Below are 17,750 nucleotides of genomic sequence, written 5' to 3'. Positions count from 1 at the left end.
CTGTTCATAGGGTGCCAAGTAAGATCTTATTCCACGAACTGCTACCCTGCTGTGTTCTGCATTGTAATCATTGTCCTCTAAGAGCTGCAACTGCTTCTCAACTTCCCTCAAGACAGAAGACAAAACAGAAGTGGAAGCTCTTGTGGTGCTGCATCCTGGACTTCATCTTCATCATCTCCAGCATCCACTTGCCCCTCAGCAACAGGTTGTTGTAGATCAGCTGTAGACTATGGGACTCAAGCAGCTCTTCAACATCCTCACTCTCCACTTGTTCAAATCTAATTTGTTTTGCAAGATCAACACAATGTTCTTTGATTCTTGGGGCTCCTCTGACGGACCAAAGCCTTTAAAATCTTGAAAAAATCTGGGAGAAGCTTCTGCCAAACTGCACACAAGCAATCCTTACTGACATCAGGTCTCCGCGATAATATCAATTGCATCCTTGATGGTAAAGCTCTTCTAAAATGCTAACATTCTTGTCACTTTGTCCTCGCATTTTTGTGGGTAACAAGGCAGAATTTGCAAAAAAAACCCAAAAATCACAGAATACTGTACCTCTCACAGAAAGCGCTTCATGACAAAGTCTGCGAAATGATCACGTGATGCCGTCACGAAGACTCTTTCGGCGCTAACATTGCGCATGCTCAGGAAAAAACCTGTGAAATGATCACGCGATGCCGATGCGTACTCCTCCGCACACCGATGGAATCACATTATAGCCAACAGAAGTTCGCATTTTAGAAATAGCTTTCACCTATTCATCAGTTGCGTTATAGCCAATATGCGTCGCTGGAATACACGTTACAGCAGAACTATTTGTATTTGATTGTGAGGAACACCAGGTCCAGCATCAACACATAAGAACCTACCACTGAGACATCACTGAGTAGTGATATTTTTCCCTTCATAGGTTGGTTTCCTCCCACGTAAGCCAGAATGTCAAACATGATGATCCAACTGACACCTGGCTGAGACTGGGTAACAGCACAGGTTAGGGGCTCAAGATGGGAATGTTTTATTTATGTCCTGCTTTAAAAATACAAAGTCAAGGGGACCGATATCTCAGCAAATTTTGCATTCACCCATTTTTGAGCATCTAAGTACTCCAAAACTTGAAATAATAACTCAGCCTTTACTTAGAGTAATCTTGCTATGTAATTTACTTCTACCAATAATTGGCTAATAGCTGGTATTTACTTATATCATAAAAGTATTGTACAATTAGGCAAATAACCTGATATTAAAGTACTTGTCTGATGCTGTCAAGAAGAGAGAAAGGAATAATTAGAAATATATAGTTCATGGGAGTTCCCCCTTTTGGGGACACCATGCTAATAGCATATTTGCTCCATCTCCCCACTGGATTAATATACAAGCTATAATTGACTGATCTCATGATGTGTGAGTTAGTGTGGGATGCTGCTTTATGAATAGATGGAAGCAGTAAGAAAGCTGTCATCATGCGTTTTTCCAAAAGTTTGAGAGTGCAATGGAGGCAAATTCAATTGTAGCATCCTAAAAATTGGATCATTATCTGAACAGGAAAAATAGACAGAGACACAGGGAATTGGTGGATAGCAGCTCTAGGTGAATCATTCCTGTATAGCACAGACATGATGGGCTGAATGGCTTCCTTGTTTGCTTTTCTTATTCTATGAAATAGACGGTGAGGAGTGAGTTATTCATCGGTTACCCAAGCCTAATGATCAGATGTCAAGCTATAAAAGACCAAGAACAAAGCTAACCATAGGTGTAAAATTAAAACATTTCCTAATAATTAAATTTGCAAAGGGATCATACCTGAAATATGAATAACATTTTCTCTCAATGTTTGCCACTTGACTTGCTAGTTGTGTTCACTACTTTCTGTTTTTGTTTCAAATATAAGCTGTGACTTCAGTGTGTGTGAACTGGTACATGGATATATGAAATTAAAAAGGTAGATGTTGAAAAGCTGTTTCTTTTCGCTGAGAGTCTAAGATTAGAGGACACAATTTGTTCTAATGCAGAGAGCTGGATCGTGTAGGTTAGAGGTGGAGCCAATCTTTACATACTTTTCATCTTTGACAGTCTTGACAGGGATACGCACAACAAACCCGTACATGCTAACTCAAACACTAGTTTTGAGTCTGTTCTATTTACAGGGAGCACAAGTGATTCCCCAGTTAATGCCGACCATCTGCACAATTAAATATTTACAATAGATTCAAGATCAGCAGTCATTATTTAGAACAAGTTCAGGAGCAACACCTCCACTCACAGAGTTGTGAAGCTTAGGAATTTTGTACCAAAGGAGGCTGTGGATGCTTAGTCACTGAATACATCTGAGACTGAGATCTACATATCTCTGGATAGTAAGAGAATCAAGGGATATAGGAAAGGACAAAAAGTAGAGTTGAGGTTCAAGATCAGCCATGAATTGTGCACTTAGCTCACAGAGCTGTATGGCCTATTCCTGCTCCCATTTCCGATGTTTTTATACTTAATCCAAGTGAAATTAGAACTTCAGAAACTTATTACTTCATTTTATACCTTTGCTTATTTTAAATAGGTAGTTTCTTAAAATTTAATTTAAAAAAGCAATCAAAGTTTTTCACATAAATTCCCAGCCTTTGTGGTACTAAGCCATGTAGACCACAGCTTTACCGGTTTGACTTCTAGTATAGGCCAAATTAGCTGACATCAACTTGGGCACCAATTATGGCTACAAATGACGTCCTTTGCTTTCGTTGTGTTAAAAAGTTTCCATTGTATGGATAGCTGAACATTCTGTGAAGGATACTATGATCTTATGATAAACTGCCAGGTTTCCCCTCGTATAAAAACTAACTCTAAAACTAAGTACAAAAACACTAAATACTAAAGGAAGACTGTTGGCTGTGGAATCATACCCCTGTATCTTCCAGTGTTTTCAGACAAAGAGGAAAGGAGAATACCAGCTCCATAAAAATAATGTTGCTGCTTGTTGATGGGATCCCTCTAAGTTATTGTGAGACAGTTTCTGACTGGCTCAGATTGCACTAAATTCTATCTGCTAACTTACTTGTTGACCTTACGTTGGTTAACTCTTCTGTTAAAAGCAAAGGAAATTGTTGTGAACATTTAAGTCTTCATACCATACTATTGCACAGTATAATTTCCAAGTTCCTCATTCTCCTGAAAAATATCTAGTTGCTTCCTGAAGCCACTTATACTGTTTGCTTCTACATTATTGCATAACACTACTAACTTTTTGCATTCAAAGGATCATGCTGATTTCCCTTTTTATGAGTTTTTAACTTAACTCCACCTTGGTGTTTCAACTAATTGGATGTAAAATCTTTGATAATTTGCATCAGAACCATGAATTTTTAGAGGTTTATTTTCATGGTATAAAAATTCCCAAAAAATTTCAGACTATTACCTGTGTGAATACAGGAAGAAAATGTCAAGTGCAGAATTTGCTTACTACCTGAACAAATTCAGAAGAACATCAATACATCCAGTTGTCCTCGCCAATGTTTGTCCAATCTCTGTAAAAATGCCCAAAAAGCATTATTTGAACTGACATCAGTATTGGAGAGATGATTCTTTTTGTACATTGTTCACCCCATGTCAGCATTATAAATGGCATCTGGCTTGGCAAACACAAAATAAGATCTCCTTTCACTACAAAACTTTAAGGTGCCTTACTCAACCTTTCCTCATAAGAATATTCCTCCATGTCAGGGATCAACCTACTGAACCTTCACTGGACTGTCTCCAATGCCAGTACAACTTTCCCAGGGCTGTGCTGTGTGCCTGTGTTAAGGTGATTTTCTTTGAGCTGAAGAGGAATTTGGAGTGGAAGAGGTGTCATGGTGCACATATGTATCAATGACATAAGTAGGACTAAAATAAGACATTCAGATGTGTACGTCTCATCCATAGCAGCTAGTAGCTAAATTAAAAGGCAAAACTGGTTCTCTCTCCACAGGTGCTGCCAGACCTGCTGAATTTCTCCAGTATCCTCTATATTTGTTTCAGATTTGCAGCATCTGCCATATTTTGCCTTTGGACAAGTGGCTCAGGTGGTTAAGAAGGAATACTTAGCTTCATTAATTGGGGATCGAGTGAATCCCTAGAGGAGTACAGAGGCAGTAGGAGTGCACTTATTTTAGAAATCAGGAAGGCAAAAAAGGGACATCAGATAACTTTGGCAAATAGGGTTAAGAAGAATCCAAAAGGATTCTACAAATACATTAAGGACAACAGGGTAACGAGGGAGAGAATACAGTCCCTTAAAGATCATCAAGGCTGCCTATGTGTCAAACCACAGGAGAGAGGGGAGCTATTAAATGAGTATTTTGCATCAGTGTTTACTGTGGAGAAGGATATGGAAGCTAGAGAACGTGGGGAAATAAATAGCCAAATATTGAAAAATGTCCACATCACAGAAGAGGAGGTGCTGGACGTCTGACGATGCATAAAGGTGGATAAATCCCCAGGACTGGATCAAGTGTACCCTAGAAGTCTGTGGGAAGCTAGGGAAGTGATCCCTTGCTGAGATATTTGCATCATCAATAGCCACAGGTGAGGTGCCAGAGACTGGAGGTTGGCTAACGTGGTGCCACTATTTAAGAAAGGTGGTAAGGGAAAACCATGGAACTATAGACCGGCGACCCTGACATTGGTAGTGGGCAAGTTGTTGGAGGAATCCTGAGGGACAGAATTTACATGTATTTGGAAAGGCAAGGACTGATTAGGGATAGTCAACATGGCTTTGTGCGTAGGAAATCATGTCTCACTAATTTTTGATTGAGCTTTCTGAAGAAGTAATGAAGAGGACTGATGAGGGCAGAATGGTGAATGTGATCTATATGAACTTCAGTAAAGGTGTTCAACAAGGTTCTGCATGTTAGACTGGTTAGCAAGGTTGGATCACATGGAATACAGGGAGAACTAGCCATTTGGATACAGGACTGGCTCGAAGGTAGAAGACAGAGGGTGGTGGTTGAGGGTTGCTTTTCAGACTGGAGACCTATGACTAGCAGTGTGCCACAAGGATCGGTGCTGGGTCCACTGCTTTTCATCATTTTATATAAACGATTTGGATGTGAACATAGGAGGTTGGATTAATAAGCTTGCAGATGATATCAAAATTGGAGGTGTAGTGGACAGTGAAAAAGGTTACCTCAGAGTACAACAGGACTTGATCAGGTGAGCCTGTGGGCCCAGGAGTGGCAGATGGAGTTTAATTTAGATAATTATGAGGTGCTGCATTTTGGAAAGGCAAATCAGGGCAGGATTTATACACTTAATGGTAAGGTCCTGGGCAGTGTTGCTTAACAAAGAGACCTTGGAGTGCAAGTTCATAGTTTCTTGAAAGTGGAGTTGCAGTTAGATAGGATAGTGAAAAGCCTGGTTCGGCCACATCTGGAGTATTGAGTCCAGTTCTGGTTGCCTCATTACAGGAAAGATGCGGAAGCATTGGAAAAGGTGCAGAGGAGATTTACCAGGATGTTGCCTGGAATGGAGGGAAGGTCTTACGAGGAAAGGTTGAGAGAGCTAGGGCTTTTCTCTTTAGAACGATGAAGGATGAGAGGTGACTTGATAGAGGTGTACAAAATGATCAGAGGTATAGATAGAGTAGACAGCCAGAGACTTTTTCCTAGGGTGGAGGTAGCTATTACGAGGGGGCATAGTTTTAAAGTGAGTGGAGGTAGATATAGGGGAAACGTCAGAGGTAGGTTCTTTACTCAGAGAGTGGTAGAGACATGGAATGCATTGCCGGAGAGGGAGTGGAGTCGGCCTCATTAGGGGCATTTAAGCAGCTATTAGATAGGCATATGAATGATAGTATAAGGTAGGGGTGGAGATTAGATAGACCTTAGGATTAGGGTAAAAGTTCGGCACAACATCGTGGGCCAAAGGGCCTGTACTGTGCTGTACTGTTCTATGTTCTATGAAGAAGGCGTTTGGTATGCTTGCCTTTATTGGTCAGTGCATTGAGTATAGGAGTTGGGAGGTCATGCTGTGGCTGTACAGGACATTGGTTAGGCCATTTTTACAATAATGTCTGAAATTCTGGAAGGATGTTGTGAAACTTGAAAGGGTTCAGAAAAGATTTACAAAGATGTTGCCAGGGTTGGAGGGCTTGTGCTATACAGAGAGGCTGAATAGGCTGGGGCTATTTTCCCTGGAGCATCAGAGGCTGAGGCGTGACCTTATGGAGGTTTATAAAATCATGAGGGACATGGATAGGGTGAAGTTACTTGGGGTGGGTGAGTCCAAAACTAAAGGGCATAGGTTTAAAATGAGAGGAGGAAGATTTAAAAGGGACGTAAGGGGCAACTTTTTCTCGCAGAGGGTGGTGCATGTATGGAACAAGCTGCCAGAGGAAGTGGTGGAGTCTGGTCCAATAACAACATTTAAACGGCATCTGGATGGATATATGAACAGGAAGCATTTAGAGGGACATGGGCCAAATGCTGGCAAATGGGACTAGATTAATTTGGGATATCTGGTCGGCATGGACGAGTTCGACCGAAGGGTCTGCTTCCGTGCTGTACAACTGTATACTATGAGATGTTGAATACAAGAGAGGGGAGGTTACAGTGGAGACATTATTAGGCCGCAGCTGTAAGATTAGCACTGGAGAGGTGCCAAGGAAATTCACCAGGATATTGCTTGGGCTGGAGTGTTTCAGTTCTGAAGAGAGACTAAATAGGTTGGGTTTGTGTTGCTTAGAGCAGAGAAGGCTGCGGGGGGAAATTATTAAATTATACAAAATTATGAGGAACCTAGGGTAGATTGGAAGAAACTTTTCACCTTAGTAGTGGGATAAATATCTAAGGCATAGATTTAAGGTAAAGTGCAAGAGGATAGAGGTGAGTATCTGCAATTCACTGCCTGAAAGGGTGGTAAAGGCAGGAATCATCACAACATTTAAAAAGCATTTAAATGATCATCGGAAGAGCCACAGCATTCAAGGCTACAGGACAAATGCTGGAAATGAGACTAAAGTAGATAGGTGCTTGATGATTAGTGTGGACATGATGAGCTGAGGGATCTCTTTCCGTACCGTAAAATTCTGAGACAATAAGTGCATGTTGCATCAGCCAGTTAGACTCTGTATAATCAATGTTGGGACACTCAGTTGTTAATGGAGCTCCCAGTGTTCACCTGTGAAGGCACCTTTCTCAAGGCGGTGTGCCAAATGGATCACATCAGAGGTTATAAGCAGTGCTGCGCACACGACCAAGATTACAACTCGTTTCAGTAACATCCTTGGAGGTATTCTACTGATCTGAATTTCACAATGACAAAATTCAAAGTCAGAAAAGTAGCAACTAATGATCTCCTAGGACACTTTTGTACCAAAAATCTTCTTGGTCTCAGCATGTAGGTATTCATTTTCTATTGACCTGCACTGTGAAAAAGTTGCAGGCACACTTAAAACACATAAAGGACCAAAAGGAATCTTATAAATTCAACTAGCAAAAGACAGGAGACTTTGTGATAATTCAGCTTCGAGCCAATTCCCAGGAGGATTCTGATATCAACATGTCGGGAACAAAAACTGTAGCCAAATACGACAACTGAAGTTAGGAGTGACTGGGGAGTGAGTCTTTAGAGGAATTAATTAATATAAGGTAGTTACCAAAAACCAAACAGAGCATTGAGGAGAAATTATTTACTCAGAGAATGGCACAAAAGAGGAACTGGTCACTACAGTCGGTAGTCAGTGTGAACAGTATAGATGTATTCAAGGGGAAATTATACAAATGTATAAGGGAGAAGGGAGCAAGGAAATACAATAGTAGATTTAGGTGAGGAAAGATGGGAGAAGGTTTGAAAAGTGCATAATGCCAACAGAACCCAGTGATCTGTTTCTGTGCTGTATATTCTACAAAGCCCTTGGATAGGCTAGAATGTCAACAGAGGAGCTTTAAATGAGTTGAAAGTTTGTGGAAGATAAACTGTTAAGATTAGAATGAAGTCAACCCTGGATATGAAGGGTCTCAAATCAAAATGTTAATCTGCTTTTATTCTTTTCACATGATGATTGACTAGGTGTATGGTTCCAGGATTCTGTGATATTCATTTCAAAGAACAAGGAACAGTACAGTACAGCCCTTTGGCACACCAATGATGCCTTTCTAAACTAAAAACCTTTTGCCTCAATGCGATCTTTTCCCTGCCTATTCATTAATTTGTCATGTGCCTCCTAAATGTTGTTATTGTACCTGCCTCCACAACTCCCTCTGACAGTGCATTCCAGGCGCAAATCACCCTCTGTGTAAAAAACTTGCCTCATACATCTCCTTCAAACTTTCCTCCTTTTACTTCAAACCCTAGTCATTGACATTTCTACCTGAGAAAAAGACTCCGACTATCTATCCAATCCATGCTTCTCATAATTTTGTAAACCTCCATCGGGTCACCCTTCAGCCTCCGATGTTCAAGTGAAAACAAAGTGAGTTTGTCCAATTTCTCCTCATAACTAATACCTCCAAACCAGGCAACAACTAGCAAAGCTTTTCTGTACCTTCTCCAAAACATCCACATCCTTCTGATAGTGTGGCAACGACAATTGTTTCACAATATTCCCAATGTGGCCTTATTAAAGTTCAATAGAGGTGCAACATGACTTGCCAATTTTTATACCCTATTTCTCAACCAATGAAGGCCAGTGTGCCACATGCCTTCTTGACCAGCTTATCCACTTGTGCTGCCACTTTCAGGGAATCGTGGACCTGGATCCCTCTGTATGTTGATGCTACTAACAATCTGCCATTTACTGTATATTTCCCTCCTTCATTAGATCTTCCAAAATGCATCACCTCACATTTGTCCAGATTATATTCCAACTTCTGCCACTTCTCTGCTCAAGTCTCCAGCCTATCTAAATCCTGCTGTATCCTCTGGGAATCCTCCCCATTATCCATAGCTCCCGCAATCTTTGTGTTGTCCATAAAATTACCAATCATGCATTTACATTTTCCTCCAAATCATTTACTTATATTAAAAAACAACAGGGTCCCTGCACTGATTCCTATGGAACACCACTGGTTACAGATCTCCAATCAGGAAAACACCCTTCCATCGCTACTCTCTGTCTTCAATGATTAAGCCAGTTCTGTATACATCTTACCAGCTCACCACGGATCCCATCTGATTTCACCTTCTGTATAAGCTTGTCAAAGGACTTGCTAAAGTCCATTTGGATAACATCTACCGCCCTGCTTACATCAATCATCTTTGTCACCTCCTTAAAAAACTCAATAAAGTTTGTGAGACATGGCCTTTCCCGCACATATCCATGCTGCCTATCGCTAATATGTCAATATTATTTTTCCAAATGTGTGCAAGTCCTATCCCTAAGAACCTTCTCCAATAATTTCCCTACAACAGACGTAGGCTCACCTGTAATTACCTTGATTATCCCTGTTGTCCTTCTTAAACAAAGGAACAACATTGCTATTCTCCAGTCCTCTGGGACCTCTCCTCTGCCTAGAGGAGACAAAGATTTCGTTCAAGGCTCCAGCAATTTCCTCAGATGCCTCCCTCACCATTCTGGGAGAGATCCCATCAGGTTGTGGGAACTTGTCCGCCTTAATGCTTTCTATAACACCCAACACCATCTCCTTTTTTTAAATATTGACAGGTCCCAGAATATCAACACACCCCTCCTGAGACTCACCTTCCATCATATCCTTCCTTTTTGTGAATACCGATGCAAAGTATTCATTAAGGAGCTCACCACTTCCCTAATCTCCAGGCATAAATTCCCTCCTTTGTCATTGAGTGGACCTACCCTTTCTCTAGCTACCCTCTTGCTCCTTAAATATGTATAAACCACTTTGGGATTTTCCTTAATCTTGTCTGCCAAAGACATATAATGTCCCCTTTTAGCCCTCCTAATTGTTTGTTTCCATTCTTTCCTGTTATGTCCAGTGATGCTCTCACCCTCTGAATGATTTTTTAAAAAATCTCTGTATTCTTCAAGGACTCTGTCTGTCTTCAGTTTCCTAAAGCTTACATGTGCCACCTTTTTTCTTTTTGACTAAGCACTCAATTTTTCTTGTCATCCAAGGTTCCCGAATCTTGCCATCCTTATCCTTCATTTTCACAGGGACATAGTGCTCCTGAACTCTAATCAATTGACCTTTAAAAGATTACCACGTACTAGATGTGGGAGTTACTCTCAAACAGCTGCCCCAGTCTACGACCTCCAGTTCCTACCTATTATTGTGGTAGTTAGCCTTTCCCCAATTTATTACTTTCACCTGAGGACTACTCCACAAGTAACTTAAAACTTATAGAGTTATGGTCACTGTTCCCAAAATGCTCTCCCACTGAAACATCGATCACTTGGCCAGGCTCACTCCCTAATTCAACGTCTAGTCTGGCACTTTCCCTGATTAGACTATTTACATATTGTTTCAAAAAACTGTCCTGGACACACTGAACAAACTCCCCCCCCATCCAAAACCCTGGCACTAAGTGAGTCCCAGTCAATATGGGTGAAGTTAAAATCACCCATCACAACAATCCTGTTGTTTTTACAATTTTCCATAATCTGTCCACAGATCTGTTCCTCTATCACCCGCTGACTGTTGGGAGGCCTGTCATACAATCCCATCAAAGTGATTGATCCCTTTCTATTCCTGAGCTTCACCAATATGGCCTTACCAGATGAATCTTCCAAGGTATCCTCCCTCAGGACTGCTGTGATATTTTCCCTAATCAGTAACACAACTCCCCCAACTCTCTTACATCTCTCTTTTTCACGTCTGAAACATCTAAACCCCCAGAACATTAAACTGCCAGTTTTGCCCCTGTCTCAACCAGTTTTTCAGATTTTCCACAGGTTGACTTTTAGATTCTACAGAATGACTAAAAAAGTATTCCTGGTTATTAAAGATGCTGGTCTTATGTGAGAGCATTTCTAGTGGAACTAGGCACTGTATTCAGGAGGGATTTTTTTAGCATAATTGTATGGAGCTCCTGTTTGTCAAAAAGGCAAAGGTTACTCAGTGAGCTATACAGAATTGCTATCTACTTAACGCAGTAACACTATTTGCCACTGGTATGTATCAGGCTGTTGTTTATTCAATAATGTAACAGTTAGTCAATGCATAACCATGTAAAATTGTACTCTGCTCCCGTTTATTTGTAGTGAGTTTCATGAACTACACTGCAAGGAACTGCTTTGTGATCAGCAGGATAAGGGTTAAATAATTATATGATATTTTCTACTTATTTGATACGTAAATCTTTTTAAACACTTGCAATAAGAGGACATGTTAATCCTCCAGCAGAGAAGACTAACAAAATTTCAACATATAAACAAGACTTTCATACTGTTGTGTGACACCAACACCAGGATCATGTAGACATTCATCCTCTTCAGAATCAACGAAGCACCTTCCTGAGCAAGTGACAAGGCGACATCAGACAATAGTTCTGCAGTGCACAAACTCTGTTGGCAGTACACTGGAAAGACATAAGAGGAAAAATGATTTATACTTTGCAACGTTAAAGAAGAATGAACAATAATTCATTGCAGAGCTAGCTGATTTCAAAAGGTTTGTTGGGAAAAGTTGGAGTGATTGATAATTATTATCTGAATGAGCTGATGGTTCTACCACTAAACAATCCAGTTTCCACTGTGGTCGTCTCAATTTTCTCTTGGCTCTCAAGCATTATGGCTGCTGTTTGCCTTTCAAAGCCTCAGGCAAATGATCAATTCTTTTACCTGAGCAAAGACAGTGAGTGCTGGATGACGATTTTTCAGTTACACATAGTTAAGCCTCATCATGTATTCATTCAATATTCATACATACACTTTCCAACAGGAGGCACTGGTTACTGTATCAGGATTTTGAAGCTTGGCTGCTTCTTTCAGCAAATTGCCCTATAACCTCAGGGTACGCGTCCTGAGACTAGTTAACTTTGCAGACTTGAGAAATCAAGCTTCAGATATTTGAATGTAAAGTAGGTAAAATCGCCTTAGTCCTACTGGACCATAGGACTGCTCTCTTGTTAAGAGAGAGATTACTGGTGGTGGTTTAACCTGAGGGTCACCACGTCTCAGTGAGGGGAGAGATTGTGAAGGTGAAGGATTCATGGACTATGAGCGTTGCTGCTCAGCCCTATGTTTCCTTAAGAATACGGTAGTGCTGCCACTATCTACCTCTGCTTAAAAACATTAAAGAACTTTGCTTTCATTGCCTTTTAAGGGTGAGAGTTCCAATGACTGGTGTCCCTCTATGAGAAAAATATTCTCCTTATCTCCATTTCAAATGGGCAACTTCTTATTTTGAAACAGTGATTGGCAAACAGTGAGTTGGGAAGTTTTGAGAAAGGTAAATATAACTGCATAAGGAATTCCTACCACTGCTTTCAGCTAAAGCTCCTAAAGTGAACAAGGCTGCCTCCCGAAGGATAGGAGCATCACTCAGTTTTATAAGTCCATTAACAAACTGTACGCCTCCAATCTCACGGAAGTAATCACTTGCTTCACCTAATGGTAAGAAAGCACTTAAAGTTAACTTCAATAAAAACAGATAGAGATTAATGATTAAGGTGAGAATTTAATTACATTTCTCTACTATTTCATCTATAAGTATTAAAATCGAAAATATTACTATCTATCCTTTCAAAATAAAAACCAGAAGAAATACGTCCCACTTTGTTTTAACTGTTTGGTAATGTGCTTAACACTATAATTCAGACTTTTCCAAACTGTTGGTCATGAATGAGGCAACATTTTGAAGTTGCAAGCTCCGAGTCAGTAATGGCCACCTTGCAGCTCTGATTGATTTCTGACAGCTGGGAGACCCCTTTTAAGTAAGTGCATTGTTTTTCTGTTAGTGGGTGCAGCCAAATAGACTCTTCTCTGAGGTGTGATTGCTTCTGCCAAAAAAAACCTGTGAATAAGTAGAGAGGTAGTAGGAACTGCTTATGCTGGAGAATACTGTGAATAAGTAGGTAGTGTTTTTTGGAGGAAGTCTACTTTTCCAGTAACTTTGCCCATGTTCAACTCCTGTTTCCTCAAGCCCTGGGTGAAAAACAAAAATGCTGCCCTCCCTCAAAATAAAGCCAGCTCCTTAGTATCTACTAGACAAAGAAAACTTCCTCTGCTCAACATGAAACCAATCCTTGCTCAACAACGGTGCACTGCACCCTGTTCAACATGAAGATGCACACCCATTAACATTTGAAGCTGTCCCCGTACTGAGCAACTAAGCTGCCTCACCCCTCGACAGCCGAACCATCTCTCCATTCAATGAATGAACCTGCACAGCCCATTAAATAACCGATCCTTTCCCATCATCCTCACTCAGCAGATGCCATGACAACAGATCATAACCTTGAATTACTTCCAGATGTTGAACTTTACAACATTTTTAAATATAAGAAGACAAAAAGCCACAAGATGGCTGAGGATATAAATTCAGTGGCTGTCTAAAGTCCATATGGGGATGACACTGAGTGCCAAGAGACACTTGAAAAGTGTAAATGCAACTTCAGAAAGCAATACTTCAAACGGAAAGATGACATTAAAGAAACTGAACAGAGATGTTTTATGGCTTGTATCCCAGACTATGAACATGATATGAGTTGAAAGAAAGACAGCTCTGGACATAAGACAAGTTGTGCTTCACTGTTCCAGGAATACACAAGGAAGGGGCTAATAAAACAACTGTTATCCCTTTTGCACTGGTATGTGAGAGTGCTGACATACTAATATACTAACTTGTGGTTTGAGCCATACTTGCTAAAGTATGCAATGAAGGGATGCAGTTGAGAATGTCCTCTAGGTAAGCCCTGCATGTGCAGGTAAAAAGAAGTAAAGCCTCTCTACATTTGCTGAAAACAGGTTGTCAGCAAAGTCACTGTTGAAGGAGACTGGACAAACTCTTTTTAAGTAACTCCAGAATCAGGAATCTCCAAATTACTCAACTGACACCTCTGGAATCACCCAATTTAACAGGAGTAATGTTTCACAATCTATTTGTTACAGAAATGAAAAAGATTGATTCACATATATTTTTATTTACTTTTAATTTTTGGAAACATCTCTCAATCAGAAGAGTAGAAACAGAGTGACAGAAAGGGGATGAGAAACACAGAATGAGATGCAGTGTGGCAGAAACAGAGGATGAGAAACAGAGTTGCAGAAACAGAGTGACATAAACATATGTCTGTCATGTTTTATTAACTTTTCTTACATTTTGTTAGCTAACAAACTCATTTATTCTTTAACTCAAAAAGCCTGGTTAAATTGGCCCCTTTAAGAGCAGTTACATTTGGATTAGGAAAAAATATCCACAAGATTAGGGATTCTTTATAAATTAAGTTTATTGTAGCCAAATGAGGCAGGGGTTGATGGGAAATCAATTCAACCCTCATCTAGGAACATAACCATTTGGGGATGTCCCATTTGAAATTGTAATTATATTGTGATCTTTGGGGATTGGTTATCACAAAACTGAACTTTGCCCCCACTTCCACTCAAGAACTATATCTGCCAATCGGCTAATCAATAACTGAAGGCTTGCCTGCCTCTACCCTACCTCAACAACTCTTATATGCCCTAAGTTTCTACTGGGTGACACAAAGTCTGAGTCATTAAAATAGGGCCACACTGGATAATATTTGGAAGCACTGCTGTTAGTTCAATCTAGCCATGTGACGGTTTAGACCATTCAAATCCCAATACTGATTATACTATTCACATGGCACTATAGAACACTAGTATTTCAAAAAAGATAGCTTCTTAAAAATGTTCTGATTTTCTACATTTCAACTATATTAATCAGGCTTTGTCTTTTTCATGTCCTGCCCCGTGACTTTGTCTCCCAGTCTGAAAATCACCCCAATTTTCTACTTTTCAATTGTATTTATCAATCTACAATCTTTCGTTTTCTGTCCTGCCCCAGACAATTTTGTTTCCCAGTCTGAAATTCACTCTACAAGCCATCTCTGTGACTGCTGATCCAAAAATTATTTGCTGCAGCTGACAGTCTCTGGGTCAGAATTTTGTCAGTTGATAGAGACAGTAAAGTCAAAAACGTTGAATTTTTTGAACAAATTCAAAACTCAGTCATTTCCAAAACCTGCCCTAGTTTTGTGTGCCCTTTCAGATTGGGTAGACTTTGGGTTGTAACCCCACACACATATCCAGTGACATTAGGGAAACTATATTAAAACGTGCAGCAATTTCATATTTCCTGTAGCATGCTATTTTTGACTGCTTTAGTGTGTTTGTTCAGTGGTTAGCACTGCTGCCTCACAGCACCAGGGACCTGGGTTTGATTCAACCCTTGTGTGACTGTCTGTGTGGAGTTTGCACATTCTCCCCGTGTCTGCATGGGTTTCCTCTGGGTGCTCCGATTTCCTCCCACAGTCCAAAGATGTGCAGGTTAGGTGGATTGGCCATGCTAAATTGCCTGTAGTGTTCAGGGATGTGTAGATTAGGGGGATGGGTCTGGGGGGCTGCTCTCAAGGTCGGTGTGGACTTGTTGGGCCGAAGGGCCTGTTTCCACATTGTAGGGATTCTATGATTCTGTGAACAGTTCCTCTATACAATTATGACTACTCTAGGAGGTCAGGAAGAGTTTAGGGAAGATGTGCAGCAACTTCTTGTAAACTTGCTTTTCATTTTTAAAAAGTCAGTTATTGCCTATAACTAAGCAATTCTCTTCCAAGGAGTGCACTGAGGAATCTCTATATGCCACACCCAGCCTGGCCAAATATTTACTAACTGGCAAGGCTTCACTGCAGCATCAACGTATAACAGTCAGCAATTCTCTGCGAAATTGTCAAACAGATTGTGGGTGCACATATCCAGCCACCTCCAATACTCATAGGAACCAATGCAGCTGCAGCAGCAGCAGCAGAATGACGTGCTTTGCACAGAATGAGGATGGGTCCATGGATGCTGAGTGCCTGCAAGGCGGAGGTGTTGAAGACTGCGACAGTACAAACCAAAAAGGGTTGGTACAGGGTCAGTTACTTTGACATAAGTGCAAGATGATGCAGGAGACTGTGATTATCCAAGAATTTGTCACTGTGTTCTGCATCTATTTTCAAGACCTACAGCCAATGCGGCACAGGGGACATACACTGTTAATCGCATTGAAGCTCACCATGGCCTTTAATGATTTTGCTAAAGGTTCATTCCAAGTTCTGCAGCCAAATTAGCTGTCACTTCACAGTGTGCAGCACACATTACCCATATTGTGTAAATGACCTTTAACCAGGGTGGCTGAGTTAATCCATTTTGAAACCATGCAGTACTTCAGACAGAGGGCAACAGGGTTAGCCTCCACAGCTGACTCTCCCAAGGTCACTGTTGGTGATCCCTTAGAATTGATGGTGATATCTGCCAAGCTACATGATATTTTGGGACCACAAGATTTACCACAGTGGGGGCATGTTGTTACATGGAGAAGTAGAAATTGCACCCCCCTGGGTGGATTACTTCTTCTGCCGCCATCATTCCATATTATGGTCAAGTCACTGGGCCTGGAAGTATCTCGTGCCTTGATGAAACAGAAGGTGCCATCTAGTGGGCAGCAATATTTTCTTCCAAGTCAGCATGTGTTTTAGGTGACCTTGAGCTTATTCTTTCACTTTTTTTTGCTTTGGTCGCCCTTTGAGATTTGGCCAATGGGAAGCTGGCAGGAGAACGTGCCAAGGGCTGTGGTTGTTTGGGTATCCAGACACAATGGCCCATCATTGGAGTTGGTTATTCAGGAACAGGGCTTCAATACAGGAAGACAGTGTTCTACACAGGATACTCACATTGGTCCAGTGGTCCTTTCATTTGATCTCCAAGTTTCAATGTAGGCACTTTGCTAGAAGCTTTCAACAATCTTACTATGACTTTGTGAAAAACTACTGTCATTCTGCAGGAATGTGGTGGCTTTGCCTGGTGACAAAGGCTTCTAACTTTCACTCGAGGAGATCATGGATCTGCATGTCATTGACTTTAAACTTGTCCTGCCATGAAGCAAACACCTGTACTCAAGTGTCTAGGATGGTCAACTTGAGTTGTTCCTAGTATGCCTGAATGTAGCTGGCACCCGTAATGGGCACTTGTTCTGGTGTATTTCACAACTGGACCTGGAATTCTTTCTGCTGCTCTGAATCCTTCAAGAGTGACATTTAGCTTCCTCTGGTAAGTTTCTGGGTCTTCTTGTATCTTGACACCAGGTGGATCTATGTCACTAAGCTCACAAGTGGTTATCTGTCCAGCAATATTCAGAACTTTTCATAGTCCTCATGATAAGGATATACCTCAGGTCTCTGCCTAGGAAAGGAGGTGCCAATGTCTGGACCTCAGGTGTCTTCACTGTTCTTAAGTTGGTTCTTCTGGCAAAAGACCATGTTCATCATGATCGCGCCTATATTGAGTACAAATGGTCACAAGTAGGATGCTGTTGGCATTCGTCTTCCCATTTTCCACTTAGATTTCATGGTCAAATCAAATCCAGGCATTAAAGTCATTTAAGAGACCTCCCTAGGCATGGAAGCAAGGATGCCATTGATATCAGAGTGGAACCTCTCCTTGACTTCGTGGTCAGAATCTAAAGTTGGGGTGTAGGTTCTGATGACAGTGGATGTTGATTATGGCTAAAATGTAGGAATGGTAGTCATGTGAGTACGGTTTCCCAGCCAGGATGAAGATGAGGCAGCCTATTTCTGGGCAAAGGTGCAGGGCTGGATGAACACAGCAGGCCAAGCAGCATCATAGGAGCAGAGAGGCTCTCTGC

At 41.0% G+C, this 17,750-nt stretch overlaps 1 protein-coding gene across 1 annotated transcript in view; it reads right to left on the bottom strand.

The window, feature by feature from the left end:
• The window catches only part of LOC109928292 (telomere repeats-binding bouquet formation protein 1), a 123,590-nt gene that overhangs the window by 94,731 nt on the left and 11,109 nt on the right, over positions 1–17,750 (bottom strand). The window contains exons 3-6 of the mRNA XM_048605947.1: positions 12,362–12,490; positions 11,329–11,460; positions 3,452–3,512; positions 2,055–2,179 (exon numbers count right to left, since the gene is read on the bottom strand). Coding sequence (XP_048461904.1) covers positions 2,055–2,179; positions 3,452–3,512; positions 11,329–11,460; positions 12,362–12,490 — 447 coding nt within the window. The remainder of the gene's footprint in view (positions 1–2,054; positions 2,180–3,451; positions 3,513–11,328; positions 11,461–12,361; positions 12,491–17,750) is intronic.

This window comes from Rhincodon typus, chromosome 15 (genome assembly GCF_021869965.1).
Source record: "Rhincodon typus isolate 14 chromosome 15, sRhiTyp1.1, whole genome shotgun sequence".
NCBI lineage: Eukaryota > Metazoa > Chordata > Chondrichthyes > Orectolobiformes > Rhincodontidae > Rhincodon > Rhincodon typus.
The sequence above is the reverse complement of the archived record's forward strand: the minus strand, read 5'-3'. Positions and strand labels throughout refer to the sequence as shown.